The following is a 14,636-nucleotide window of genomic DNA, read 5'->3' as shown; positions in this document are numbered from 1 at the left end:
ATTATAAGGTTCTATCTCCGTTTAGGGTAGTTCAGAGATATTGAGTGCCAACGTTTTTACATTCCATTACGGTATGTTCTGTGAGATGGAACCTTTGTTTTTTTATTAATTACTAACTACAGGGAATTACGGGGAATTTCCAATAAATATGTTGTGCCAGAAATACACGGAAGGGCTGTGAAAATAACCACTTAGTAAGTGTTTGGAAACTGAGCAACAGAAAAGTCCTCATTCAATTTATGAGGTGAAAAGATATTCACTGATTCTGAGAGAAAATGAAAAGAAACATTTCCTGTGGATATGTGGACTTTGACTTCACTGACACGTTCTTACCTACAGTGTACATGTTGGTATTCATCATTGGTATGGTTGCTAATGGTTGGGGATTGAAATCCTTGTTCGTGAACTGGAAGAAACTTGGGAAGATAAATGTTTTTGTTCTGAATCTGGGAGTTGCAGATATGTTGTATTTGCTCAACCTCCCATTCCTGTTTGCATACTACTCTGCACACAGAAGCTGGATCTATGGACAAGTCTTCTGCAAGATGATAAGATTCTGTTTCAGTTTGAATTTGTATGGCAGCATTGGCTTCCTCACATGTATTAGTGTGTACAGGTACCTTAGCATTGTCCATCCTATGAGAGTCATGGGGAGAATCACTACAACCCATTCTGTGGCCATCACAGTTGTTGTATGGACTCTGGTGAGCATTAAAGGTCTCCCTGATATGTTCTTTGACAAAACCAAAGTAAACTCCTCAGAACAGTGCTTTGATACCACCTCAGACAACCTTCTGGAGGAATATCTGAGCTACAGCATCGGACGGACATTGACTGGATTTTGTATCCCCCTGCTCGTCATATTGGGTTGCTATGGACATGTCGCTGTGGTTCTGTGCACAAAAACAAATATTGACAAATTGATGAAGCAGAGATGCTTGAAACTTTTATTGATTTTGACTCTGCTTTTCTCAGTTTGTTACATACCTTTTCATGTATTCAGGAATCTGAACCTGAAGACTAGGCTATTGAAAATACAAGGCACGTGTCATGAATGGTTTGGTAGCATTTATATCGCTCATCAAGTCAGTCAAGCCCTTGTGTGTCTGAACAGTGCCATCAACCCATTGATGTATCTTCATGGTGACAAGAAGCTTTTTGCACAGTTAAGCCCATTCTACCAACAAGCTCGCAACTCTGTCATTCAGTTGGCTGGAAGGATGCTCAACCGTCACATTCAGTGACCAAAGTTTTCCGCTGTAAAACTGTAAAACTAGTAAGTTTGGCTATATTTATTCTGATTCTTTCACTCTTTGATTTTGCTTCGTTTGAATAAACCCACTGTTCTTTGCTAATATGAGGAAGTTATTATGTTTATTTTGTGTGTAACTTCTCCACACTTAAAAGCTTAATAGTTTGTAAATATGGGTTGAAAAAATACACTGGATGTTCCTCCAGTCAATCAGCATAGTGTTGTAATAAGTCATTGTGTACTTTAGATGTTCCTGCAAAGACATACTGTACAGACAGTTATTTTATTCACATTTACAAATAAACTTGTTAACAAATTCGTGATGTTAGAATTATAAGGTTCTATCTCCATTTTGTCAAAATTGAGTTTTTTTACATAATCTAAGTTTATTAATGCATGTGTGGTTATTTTTAAAATGTTGAAATTTCCCCGTGTGTAATATACAGTATAATTTATGTACATCAGCTGAGGAAACTTCCTCTCTCTCAGACTGCTTTACTGCTGCAAACAGGAAACATAGCACAGCTGGTCTGATACACAACATGATATACTGTATTGTAGCCTGTACTTGGGTATTTTAATTATACTGATGAAATATACTTAGAAAAGTAACTCTCACCCTATTTATTTCAGTTACAGATTAGAAACAAGAGGATTTAAAATAATGTATGTGGATTTTAGATGTGGATTTGAACACATTGTATTTGAAATGAGTGCAGTGACCAGGCCCTACATCATGAAAATTGTAATGTAATGTTTTCACACCACATATGATGGTGATTTTGAGATTTTGAGATATAGGAAGTAGCCATGAATTGTTTATTGTTCAACTGTCAGTTAGGCAAGTTTTTTAACTGTCAGTTTCATAACCACCTGTTGTCTCCATGAATCCACATGTAGTTTGACTACATTGAACTGATACAGCAAACAAGTGGTAGCCACTAGATGGCATACTTCTCTCACGTTCATGATGTCTCTCAGTGAATCTAAAGCAAGCTGTCGAAGGTACTTTCATCCCGTTCATCCAGAGTTTAATGATAAGGTACATACTATGGAGTTGGTATAACAATACATTAGATCTTACTGACAGGGAGTTACTGTGGGCTGCATAGTGCACATGCACAGATTGTATACGGCGTAGAGAGAGAGAGATGAGTACCAATGAAAATAGGAACAACTCCAATTTGTAATGTATTTACTGAATATTGTACAATATACAAAAGAGCATAAACTCTACACAAAGCATTTCAAATATACAGTATATATATAAAAAAAGATTTGGACACAAAATATGAAATAACTGACAATTTTACAATGTTTGAAAAGTATATGAAAAGTTACATATTTACAGCCACGTGGATCATAAGTGCATTTCATCAGGCTACAAACATACAAGGAAAATTTACAAATAACAAATTGCATTTGCATGTCAAGATACAGGAACCTATACAGTAGCCAACCTGTCAACTCAAAGGCTGGAGTCATTCTGCTAAATAAATTCACAAAAATGTAATCAATAATGTGAGTTGTATCCACTTCATATTTGCTATCGACAGGAGCAAAATAATATTTGACATAATGACCAAACAAAGACAACAAATATGACTGGTCAGACGTCTTCTATACAAAGACTACAGTTGGTTTGGTCAAAAATATTTTTTGGGAATTATGTCTCTTCCTGAAAGTGTTGCGATAGAGAGTTTTATCTCCTGACTAATTCCTTACGAGATCACCATACAAATAGGGCCCAGAGTTTTTCCTGACAATATGACCTGCCCAGGAAAATCCCTGGGCCCTAACTAAGGTAATAGGCTAGTTATAGATTATCCCAAGTAGACTTGGGATACCTGGGTCCCAGGATTTTTTTCCTGGTTATGTTATGTGTTTAGGAAAAACTCTTGCCCTACATGAGATCTGAGTGGATTAGAGTTCTTAGTGCAGACTGAGCATGTCCAGTCATGTGGGGGGGCTTCTCCTCGACTCGGTCACAGTTCGTTACCTACGTACATCAGAGAAGGCCGGTGAAGGTAGAATAAATACCATTCCTAATAGATAATACCATTCCTAATAGATAATACCATTCCTAATTCCATTCCATGCATCACAATGAGCCCGTCCTCTGATTTCGACCTCCACCAGTCTCCCCTGATGCACATCAAATCCCTTTTTCTATCCTACAACGTTCCATTGCTGGATCCAGCCGTGATAGTGTCTCCCTGTCCTGTCCTGGTCAGAGACAGGCCTCAGTGTGACTGAGGTAGAGTCAGTGCATGGGTCTGTACTGCAGGTGTTTATCCCCAGTGCACAGGGCTCCTGTATGCACGGTGTGCTGCGTAGCGGCTTGCTGAGTACGGGCAGTTGTAGTGACAGGCGCAGGAGTGGACCATCATGACGGCACGCTGGATCAGCCTGCCGGTGGGGCAGCGGAAGGCCACCTGGGTGGTGCGGGTACGATAAGGCGTGCAGCAGCGGGAGTCGGTGCACTGTCCGCAGTAGCGGGGCCGGTACACTCGTGTGCTGTAACAGCCCTGGTGGACCAACCGCACAGGCACCACTGATCTGTAGCTGGCCTCGCATCGCCCTCCCCACTGGAAAACACACACACAAACACACACTGTCACACTACATACATATACACAGTGCATACACGCACTACACACACAGACACACACTACACACATACTATGTGATACGGTCTGTTGAAAAGGTCCGCATGTCGGCAATTCTCAAGTCGCTCAAATAACCCCCCAAAAATGTTGTTTTCCGTTTTGCATGTTAAGTTTTAGGACCACTAAATACTGTATAATAATCTATTCACTGTATCGTCTGCCGTAGGATACTGGCTAAGTGATACATGGCTTGTAAACAAACATAAGTTTTAGGACGTATTCAAAAGCAAGGACTGTGTGATCATTTAATTATGTGTAGTTATGTGTTTTTAGCATGTTGATGTTCTATCAGCATGTTGTGATGTGCAAAAATGCAGTTACATGTTCATAGTGATGTTCCTTTTTAGCTGCTGGCTACTAGCAGCTGTTTTGCGTATGTTTTGATTCAGAGCAAGTTTCTCCGGTATTTCATCTGCACTTTCATAATCTGGAAAAAAATGACCGTGCCCTACTTGAGGACTTTTTCACCAGACCCTGTCACATATACACACACACACACACACACACACACACACACACACATACAGTACATATGTGACGACAGCTGGTGAAATCAGGAACAAGTCGCCAACCAATCGAATTGTTCTGACTTTTATCCTGAAAAATGTAAAGCTGTTGAAAGTCAATGACAGACTCGCTACTCACACACTTGCAACATATACAATGTTCTAGATATGGCAATTACTTGAATCTTGGGTAGTTATGTGGCAGGTAGGGGGTAGATAAGGGTAGGTAGGGAAAGACAGGGGGAGGTAGGGGCAGATAGAGAAAGACAGGGGGAGGTAGGGGCAGATAGAGACAGGGGGAGGTAGGGGCAGATAGAGAAAGGCAGGGGGAGGTAGGGGCAGATAGAGAAAGGCAGAGGGAGGTGGGGCAGATAGAGAAAGACAGGGGGAGGTAGGGGCAGATAGAGAAAGGCAGGGGGAGGTAGGGGCAGATAGAGAAAGGCAGGGGGAGGTAGGGGCAGATAGAGAAAGGCAGGGGGAGGTAGGGGCAGATAGAGAAAGGCAGAGGGAGGTAGGGGCAGATAGAGAAAGGCAGGGGGAGGTGGGGCAGATAGAGAAAGGCAGAGGGAGGTAGGGGCAGATAGAGAAAGACAGGGGGAGGTAGGGGCAGATAGAGAAAGGCAGGGGGAGGTAGGGGCAGATAGAGAAAGACAGGGGGAGGTGGGGGCAGATAGAGAAAGACAGGAGGAGGTGGGGCAGATAGAGAAAGGCAGGGGGAGGTGGGGCAGATAGAGAAAGGCAGAGGGAGGTAGGGGCAGATAGAGAAAGACAGGGGGAGGTAGGGGCAGATAGAGAAAGGCAGAGGGAGGTAGGGGCAGATAGAGAAAGACAGGGGGAGGTAGGGGCAGATAGAGAAAGGCAGGAGGAGGTAGGGGCAGATAGAGAAAGGCAGGAGGAGGTAGGGGCAGATAGAGAAAGGCAGGAGGAGGTAGGGGCAGATAGAGAAAGGCAGAGGGAGGTAGGGGCAGATAGAGAAAGACAGGAGGAGTTAGGGGCAGATAGAGAAAGACAGGAGGAGGTAGGGGCAGATAGAGAAAGGCAGGAGGAGGTAGGGGCAGATAGAGAAAGGCAGGAGGAGGTAGGGGCAGATAGAGAAAGACAGGGGGAGGTAGGGGCAGATAGAGAAAGACAGGGGGAGGTGGGGCAGATAGAGAAAGACAGGGGGAGGTAGGGGCAGATAGAGAAAGGCAGGAGGAGGTGGGGCAGATAGAGAAAGGCAGGGGGAGGTAGGGGCAGATAGAGAAAGACAGGGGGAGGTAGGGGCAGATAGAGAAAGGCAGGAGGAGGTGGGGCAGATAGAGAAAGGCAGGGGGAGGTAGGGGCAGATAGAGAAAGGCAGAGGGAGGTGGGGGCAGATAGAGAAAGGCAGAGGGAGGTAGGGGCAGATAGAGAAAGGCAGAGGGAGGTAGGGGCAGATAGAGAAAGACAGAGGGAGGTGGGGCAGATAGAGAAAGACAGGAGGAGGTAGGGGCAGATAGAGAAAGGCAGGAGGAGGTAGGGGCAGATAGAGAAAGGCAGGAGGAGGTAGGGGCAGATAGAGAAAGGCAGAGGGAGGTGGGGGCAGATAGAGAAAGACAGGAGGAGGTAGGGGCAGATAGAGAAAGGCAGGAGGAGGTAGGGGCAGATAGAGAAAGACAGGGGGAGGTAGGGGCAGATAGAGAAAGGCAGGAGGAGGTGGGGGCAGATAGAGAAAGGCAGAGGGAGGTAGGGGCAGATAGAGAAAGGCAGGAGGAGGTAGGGGCAGATAGAGAAAGGCAGAGGGAGGTAGGGGCAGATAGAGAAAGACAGAGGGAGGTAGGGGCAGATAGAGAAAGACAGAGGGAGGTAGGGGCAGATAGAGAAAGACAGAGGGAGGTGGGGCAGATAGAGAAAGGCAGAGGGAGGTGGGGCAGATAGAGAAAGGCAGGAGGAGGTAGGGGCAGATAGAGAAAGGCAGGAGGAGGTGGGGCAGATAGAGAAAGGCAGGAGGAGGTAGGGGCAGATAGAGAAAGGCAGGAGGAGGTAGGGGCAGATAGAGACAGAGGGAGGTAGGGGCAGATAGAGAAAGGCAGAGGGAGGTAGGGGCAGATAGAGAAAGGCAGGGGGAGGTAGGGGCAGATAGAGACAGAGGGAGGTAGGGGCAGATAGAGAAAGGCAGGGGGAGGTAGGGGCAGATAGAGAAAGACAGAGGGAGGTAGGGGCAGATAGAGAAAGGCAGGGGGAGGTAGGGGCAGATAGAGAAAGGCAGGAGGAGGTAGGGGCAGATAGAGAAAGGCAGGAGGAGGTAGGGGCAGATAGAGAAAGACAGAGGGAGGTAGGGGCAGATAGAGAAAGACAGAGGGAGGTAGGGGCAGATAGAGAAAGGCAGGAGGAGGTAGGGGCAGATAGAGAAAGGCAGAGGGAGGTGGGGCAGATAGAGAAAGGCAGAGGGAGGTGGGGCAGATAGAGAAAGGCAGGGGGAGGTAGGGGCAGATAGAGAAAGGCAGAGGGAGGTAGGGGCAGATAGAGAAAGACAGGGGGAGGTAGGGGCAGATAGAGAAAGGCAGGGGGAGGTGGGGGCAGATAGAGAAAGGCAGGAGGAGGTGGGGCAGATAGAGAAAGGCAGAGGGAGGTAGGGGCAGATAGAGAAAGGCAGGAGGAGGTAGGGGCAGATAGAGAAAGGCAGGAGGAGGTAGGGGCAGATAGAGAAAGACAGGGGGAGGTAGGGGCAGATAGAGAAAGGCAGAGGGAGGTGGGGGCAGATAGAGAAAGGCAGAGGGAGGTGGGGCAGATAGAGAAAGACAGGAGGAGGTAGGGGCAGATAGAGAAAGGCAGGGGGAGGTGGGGCAGATAGAGAAAGACAGGGGGAGGTAGGGGCAGATAGAGAAAGGCAGGAGGAGGTAGGGGCAGATAGAGAAAGGCAGGGGGAGGTAGGGGCAGATAGAGAAAGGCAGGGGGAGGTAGGGGCAGATAGAGAAAGGCAGAGGGAGGTGGGGCAGATAGAGAAAGGCAGGAGGAGGTAGGGGCAGATAGAGAAAGGCAGATGGAGGTAGGGGCAGATAGAGAAAGGCAGAGGGAGGTAGGGGCAGATAGAGAAAGACAGATGGAGGTAGGGGCAGATAGAGAAAGGCAGAGGGAGGTAGGGGCAGATAGAGAAAGGCAGAGGGAGGTGGGGCAGATAGAGAAAGGCAGAGGGAGGTAGGGGCAGATAGAGAAAGGCAGGAGGAGGTGGGGCAGATAGAGAAAGGCAGAGGGAGGTGGGGGCAGATAGAGAAAGACAGGAGGAGGTAGGGGCAGATAGAGAAAGGCAGAGGGAGGTAGGGGCAGATAGAGAAAGGCAGAGGGAGGTGGGGCAGATAGAGAAAGGCAGGAGGAGGTGGGGCAGATAGAGAAAGGCAGGGGGAGGTGGGGCAGATAGAGAAAGGCAGGAGGAGGTAGGGGCAGATAGAGAAAGGCAGGAGGAGGTAGGGGCAGATAGAGAAAGGCAGAGGGAGGTGGGGCAGATAGAGAAAGACAGGGGGAGGTAGGGGCAGATAGAGAAAGGCAGGGGGAGGTAGGGCAGATAGAGAAAGGCAGGAGGAGGTGGGGCAGATAGAGAAAGGCAGAGGGAGGTAGGGGCAGATAGAGAAAGGCAGGAGGAGGTAGGGGCAGATAGAGAAAGGCAGGAGGAGGTAGGGGCAGATAGAGAAAGGCAGGAGGAGGTAGGGGCAGATAGAGAAAGGCAGGAGGAGGTAGGGGCAGATAGAGAAAGGCAGGAGGAGGTAGGGGCAGATAGAGAAAGGCAGGAGGAGGTAGGGGCAGATAGAGAAAGGCAGAGGGAGGTGGGGCAGATAGAGAAAGACAGGGGGAGGTAGGGGCAGATAGAGAAAGGCAGGGGGAGGTAGGGCAGATAGAGAAAGGCAGGAGGAGGTGGGGCAGATAGAGAAAGGCAGAGGGAGGTAGGGGCAGATAGAGAAAGGCAGGGGGAGGTAGGGGCAGATAGAGAAAGGCAGGGGGAGGTAGGGGCAGATAGAGAAAGGCAGGAGGAGGTGGGGCAGATAGAGAAAGACAGGAGGAGGTAGGGGCAGATAGAGAAAGGCAGGAGGAGGTAGGGGCAGATAGAGAAAGGCAGGAGGAGGTGGAGCAGATAGAGAAAGGCAGGAGGAGGTAGGGGCAGATAGAGAAAGGCAGGAGGAGGTGGGGCAGATAGAGAAAGACAGGAGGAGGTAGGGGCAGATAGAGAAAGACAGAGGGAGGTAGGGGCAGATAGAGAAAGGCAGAGGGAGGTGGGGCAGATAGAGAAAGACAGAGGGAGGTAGGGGCAGATAGAGAAAGGCAGGAGGAGGTAGGGGCAGATAGAGAAAGGCAGGGGGAGGTAGGGGCAGATAGAGAAAGGCAGGAGGAGGTAGGGGCAGATAGAGAAAGGCAGAGGGAGGTAGGGGCAGATAGAGAAAGGCAGAGGGAGGTAGGGGCAGATAGAGAAAGACAGGGGGAGGTAGGGGCAGATAGAGAAAGGCAGGAGGAGGTGGGGCAGATAGAGAAAGGCAGGAGGAGGTAGGGGCAGATAGAGAAAGGCAGGGGGAGGTAGGGGCAGATAGAGAAAGACAGGAGGAGGTAGGGGCAGATAGAGAAAGACAGGAGGAGGTAGGGGCAGATAGAGAAAGACAGGGGGAGGTGGGGCAGATAGAGAAAGACAGAGGGAGGTAGGGGCAGATAGAGAAAGACAGGGGGAGGTAGGGCAGATAGAGAAAGGCAGGAGGAGGTAGGGGCAGATAGAGAAAGGCAGAGGGAGGTAGGGGCAGATAGAGAAAGGCAGAGGGAGGTAGGGGCAGATAGAGAAAGACAGGGGGAGGTAGGGGCAGATAGAGAAAGGCAGGAGGAGGTGGGGCAGATAGAGAAAGGCAGAGGGAGGTAGGGGCAGATAGAGAAAGGCAGGAGGAGGTAGGGGCAGATAGAGAAAGGCAGAGGGAGGTAGGGGCAGATAGAGAAAGACAGGGGGAGGTAGGGGCAGATAGAGAAAGGCAGGAGGAGGTGGGGCAGATAGAGAAAGGCAGGAGGAGGTAGGGGCAGATAGAGAAAGGCAGGGGGAGGTGGGGGCAGATAGAGAAAGACAGGAGGAGGTGGGGCAGATAGAGAAAGACAGGAGGAGGTAGGGACAGATAGAGAAAGGCAGGAGGAGGTAGGGGCAGATAGAGAAAGACAGGGGGAGGTAGGGGCAGATAGAGAAAGGCAGAGGGAGGTGGGGCAGATAGAGAAAGGCAGAGGGAGGTGGGGCAGATAGAGAAAGGCAGGGGGAGGTAGGGGCAGATAGAGAAAGGCAGGGGGAGGTAGGGGCAGATAGAGAAAGGCAGGGGGAGGTAGGGGCAGATAGAGAAAGGCAGGAGGAGGTAGGGGCAGATAGAGAAAGGCAGAGGGAGGTGGGGCAGATAGAGAAAGGCAGAGGGAGGTAGGGGCAGATAGAGAAAGGCAGAGGGAGGTAGGGGCAGATAGAGAAAGGCAGAGGGAGGTAGGGGCAGATAGAGAAAGGCAGGGGGAGGTAGGGGCAGATAGAGAAAGGCAGAGGGAGGTAGGGGCAGATAGAGAAAGGCAGAGGGAGGTGGGGGCAGATAGAGAAAGGCAGAGGGAGGTGGGGCAGATAGAGAAAGGCAGGGGGAGGTAGGGGCAGATAGAGAAAGACAGGAGGAGGTGGGGGCAGATAGAGAAAGACAGGAGGAGGTAGGGGCAGATAGAGAAAGACAGGAGGAGGTGGGGCAGATAGAGACAGGGGGAGGTAGGGGCAGATAGAGAAAGACAGAGGGAGGTGGGGCAGATAGAGAAAGGCAGGGGGAGGTAGGGGCAGATAGAGAAAGGCAGGAGGAGGTAGGGGCAGATAGAGAAAGGCAGGAGGAGGTGGGGCAGATAGAGAAAGGCAGGGGGAGGTAGGGGCAGATAGAGAAAGGCAGGAGGAGGTAGGGGCAGATAGAGAAAGGCAGGGGGAGGTAGGGGCAGATAGAGAAAGGCAGGGGGAGGTAGGGGCAGATAGAGAAAGACAGAGGGAGGTAGGGGCAGATAGAGAAAGGCAGAGGGAGGTGGGGCAGATAGAGAAAGGCAGGAGGAGGTAGGGGCAGATAGAGAAAGGCAGAGGGAGGTAGGGGCAGATAGAGAAAGGCAGGGGGAGGTAGGGGCAGATAGAGACAGGCAGGAGGAGGTAGGGGCAGATAGAGAAAGGCAGGAGGAGGTAGGGGCAGATAGAGAAAGGCAGATGGAGGTGGGGCAGATAGAGAAAGGCAGGAGGAGGTAGGGGCAGATAGAGAAAGGCAGGGGGAGGTGGGGCAGATAGAGAAAGGCAGAGGGAGGTGGGGCAGATAGAGAAAGGCAGGAGGAGGTAGGGGCAGATAGAGAAAGACAGGGGGAGGTGGGGCAGATAGAGAAAGACAGAGGGAGGTAGGGGCAGATAGAGAAAGACAGGGGGAGGTAGGGGCAGATAGAGAAAGACAGGAGGAGGTGGGGCAGATAGAGAAAGGCAGGAGGAGGTAGGGGCAGATAGAGAAAGGCAGGAGGAGGTGGGGCAGATAGAGAAAGGCAGGGGGAGGTAGGGGCAGATAGAGAAAGGCAGGAGGAGGTAGGGGCAGATAGAGAAAGGCAGGGGGAGGTGGGGCAGATAGAGAAAGGCAGGGGGAGGTAGGGGCAGATAGAGAAAGGCAGAGGGAGGTGGGGCAGATAGAGAAAGGCAGGAGGAGGTAGGGGCAGATAGAGAAAGGCAGGAGGAGGTAGGGGCAGATAGAGAAAGGCAGAGGGAGGTAGGGGCAGATAGAGAAAGACAGGAGGAGGTAGGGGCAGATAGAGACAGGGGGAGGTAGGGGCAGATAGAGAAAGACAGGAGGAGGTAGGGGCAGATAGAGACAGGGGGAGGTAGGGGCAGATAGAGAAAGACAGGAGGAGGTGGGGCAGATAGAGAAAGGCAGGGGGAGGTGGGGGCAGATAGAGAAAGACAGGAGGAGGTAAGGGCAGATAGAGACAGGGGGAGGTGGGGGCAGATAGAGAAAGACAGGGGGAGGTAGGGGCAGATAGAGAAAGGCAGAGGGAGGTGGGGCAGATAGAGAAAGGCAGGAGGAGGTAGGGGCAGATAGAGAAAGGCAGGAGGAGGTAGGGGCAGATAGAGAAAGGCAGGGGGAGGTAGGGGCAGATAGAGAAAGGCAGGAGGAGGTAGGGCAGATAGAGAAAGGCAGGAGGAGGTAGGGGCAAGACAGGTATGTTCTTACCATGGGGGTCCTGCGGGGCTGAAGCGCCTGGCAGGGCCGGACCTTACACAGGCGGGTCTGCATCTCCAGCCGGCAGGCTGGGTTGTTATTGGACACGCGCGTGGAGACCCCCGCACCACAGGTCCGGGAGCAGGCGCTCCACTCTGTACTCTGGTCCATGCAGTTAAAGGAAGGGTTCTGTTGGTGACCAGGGAGAGCAGGCCACAACCTGTCAGACCTGGAGGCTGGAACAGCCAAGACAAGAAAGGGACAAGGTGGAATGGATGACTGTTACAACATAAACTGAATTAGAGCCAAGTGAATCTGACTTGCCTGGAAGATTTTATTTATTTTATTTTTTTATCTGGATAGCTCTTGTGTCAATATGTTAATGACTGCATTGGCCTCAACAAGTGCACAACTTTTTGGAGTTGACATAATCTCTAAACAGCTATCTGTTGGAGATCTCTCCCCCAAGATAGCGTTTTATGTGAGTCATAATAATCAGCTGTTTTTTTGGCATTGTTTCTGCATGGAAAATGTCAAGGCTTTTGAATACAAAGAACACTCAGGACAAAATGTTCCATCACTATTGACATAGCTTGACTGGGTGACAGCGTCAGAAATTCCAGATGTTTTTGAAAGCGGTTTTTATTTTCCTAACCCCCTTCTTGGAGCATTTCAGACTCCTTGGGTTTTGGTGTGTTTAATTGTTATATAGCCTAGCCATGGGACTTGTTATGAAACTCGGAAACTTGGTTGCTGGAACAGGCTTGTGTTTTGACTTTTCCCAAAAGAAATGCGGGTTATATTTGGGACACTGTGCCTTCTCATTTTGGCTAGACTAAGCCCAATAAAATGCAAACGATCCCTCAATAAAAACCCTCAGACAAGGCCGTCGGTGACAGACAACATATAAATGTGGGGAACAAAATATTGTCCTTCGGCTTGATCAACGGAACAACTTTTGTCATCGCTGCCTCCAATGGTGTGTGAAAGTGGTATGTCTGGTCTAGCTCTAACATCCACGCTGAGCAATCCCTCATGAATGTCAAGCTGTTTAAAATCAGCCCAGATCCAAAGTGAAGCTTTTATCACTACCCTTTGAAAAACGTCTATTTTTCTAAGAGATGTAACAGAAACAGGCGTCAGAAGAGGACAGATGTTTCCGCCGCTCCAAGGAACTGGGATTACCTGTAATGGCATCCTGGATGACTGTGTTTTCCATGTTCTCACACACCCACTCTTTGCAGCACTTCCCTGGCAGCTTGAGGTGCTGCGGCTGTGGGCAGTCTGGGCTGGGCAGACGGACGTCCATGGGGCACAGGGGCTTGCACACCACCGCTCCCCCCTGACAGAGGCACTCGGTGTCACAGGAGGGCTGGAACGCCTGGCCGTCCTGGTAGGTGACGCCATTCAGCTCACAGACCAACTCCTCCTGACCTGAGAGGTGGGAGACACAGACACATAGGCCCTCTCAGATCAGCTCGTTACACTACAAGTAGCCCCATCCAGACACTGGTCCATGCATTGGCTTATGGGAAACACATTTATGAAAGGAAAAACCAAGGGAGTGTGGGGTCACACACAGAAAGAGGGAGGGGGTTGAGAGAAGGAGAAATAAAGAGAAAGACGGGGGTGGGGGGGGTGGAGGTGGCGGGGGATGAGAGAGCTTATGAAAGAGGTGAGGACACAGGGGTGGGTGTCTCTGCCAAATGGTTATGTGATGTTATGGGAAACCAGGCCTAAGAAGACTGAGGAGTCTGTTTTTTTCCGATCCATGTGTGTTGTCTCTGCAATTTATCATTCTCAATGGGCGGTCCCCAGCGGAAGTGTGTCAACAGCAGCACTGGGAATAGGTTGAGATGTTTTGGAGTTCGCTCAAAGCCCCGCTGCGGTCCGCTGAGCAGGCTCTAAACACGTCTGTTTGTCCCGCTTATACAGACAGAGACAGAGCTCAGCTCCAAACCCCTCCTCCACTCAAATCCTTTTACATGTTGTTTGTCTCATCCCACCCCCCCATTCCCCACTGGCATGGGCTGGCCCTAGTGGTTGAGTGAAAGGGTTGGTAGTACTCACTGACACACTCTCCAGGGTCGCCAGGGAAGCTGGCACTGTAGTCACACTGCAGTCCTCGTAGGCTGTCACACACGTACGTGTCACTGCAGGCCTCGCCCCGCTGCCTGGCACACATCTGGCAGCACTGGCAGCCGTCCAGGACCAGAGGGACGCCCGCGGGGCACTGGGGGACAGGGCCGGGGCACTGGCATGGCCTCTCACACAGCTGACACCACACCTAGAGGGAGTTCACATGCAGAAGCCAACGGTGAGACCAGGAACACTATTCATCATCGTCATCATCATCATCATCATCATCATCATCGTCATCATCATCGCTGTTGCCGTCGACATCATCACCATCACCATGATCAACATCATCACCATCGTAATTCCGCATCCTGATCATCATCATCATCATCATCATCATCATCACCATTATCGACTACACAATCCTCATCATCAACAGTGTACTTCTTCTTATCATCAGCATCATCCTCGTCCTCATCCTCATTATTGAAACATGGTGCAGTTATATTCTAGAACTAAACAGTCCTCCTAAAACCAAATGTAAAACATGAGTATTTGGTGATGGGGAACACTGTGTTCAACACTGTCTAGTCAAAACATTCTGTTTCCAATTACATGGGGCTGCTGCAGCCAAACCACAGACAGCATTTGGACACCTACAGTTACTGGTTTCAGCTATTCAATTGAACGCAACAGGTCCCCTTGATTCTACCAAAGACTAAGAATTTCAAATATTTTCCATAGATACTGACCATTGCCCAAAAAGCAAAAGGCTGCTACTAACAAAGACAGAAACATTCAATATTCAAGTCAATATTCAATATTAATTCAAGGAAATTACAGCATGTATGTACTCATTTTACTTGTTACCATTATTTGTAAACATACAAATGTACTGTAGGGTTGACAGTCATGTTGATATATCAATCATATACTTTAACCGTACATGTACTGTATCTACAAA

General features: G+C 49.8%; 2 protein-coding genes across 2 annotated transcripts in view; one reads left to right on the top strand and one right to left on the bottom strand.

Moving 5' to 3' along the window:
* Window positions 1–275: 275 nt before the first annotated feature.
* Window positions 276–1,244, top strand: LOC308160481 (P2Y purinoceptor 1-like; the record flags this gene model as incomplete). Its single annotated transcript, XM_080534394.1, has 1 exon — window positions 276–1,244. One exon carries the CDS (start codon window positions 276–278, stop codon window positions 1,242–1,244), a length of 969 nt encoding a protein of 322 aa, XP_080390520.1.
* Window positions 1,245–3,543: 2,299 nt separating this feature from the next.
* Window positions 3,544–14,636, bottom strand: part of ccn5 (cellular communication network factor 5) — a gene marked incomplete at its 3' end in the record, with an annotated part of 11,559 nt that continues 466 nt past the window's right edge. Inside the window, exons 2-5 of the mRNA XM_080534393.1 lie at window positions 13,664–13,880; window positions 12,779–13,027; window positions 11,606–11,829; window positions 3,544–3,840 (exon numbers count right to left, since the gene is read on the bottom strand). Of these exons, the coding sequence (XP_080390519.1) occupies window positions 3,544–3,840; window positions 11,606–11,829; window positions 12,779–13,027; window positions 13,664–13,880 (987 nt within the window). The remainder of the gene's footprint in view (window positions 3,841–11,605; window positions 11,830–12,778; window positions 13,028–13,663; window positions 13,881–14,636) is intronic.

This window comes from Nansenia antarctica, assembly GCF_963989245.1.
Source record: "Nansenia antarctica genome assembly, chromosome: 6".
In the NCBI taxonomy this organism is placed as follows: Eukaryota; Metazoa; Chordata; class Actinopteri; order Argentiniformes; family Microstomatidae; genus Nansenia; species Nansenia antarctica.
This window is presented reverse-complemented; position numbering and strand designations above follow the sequence as displayed.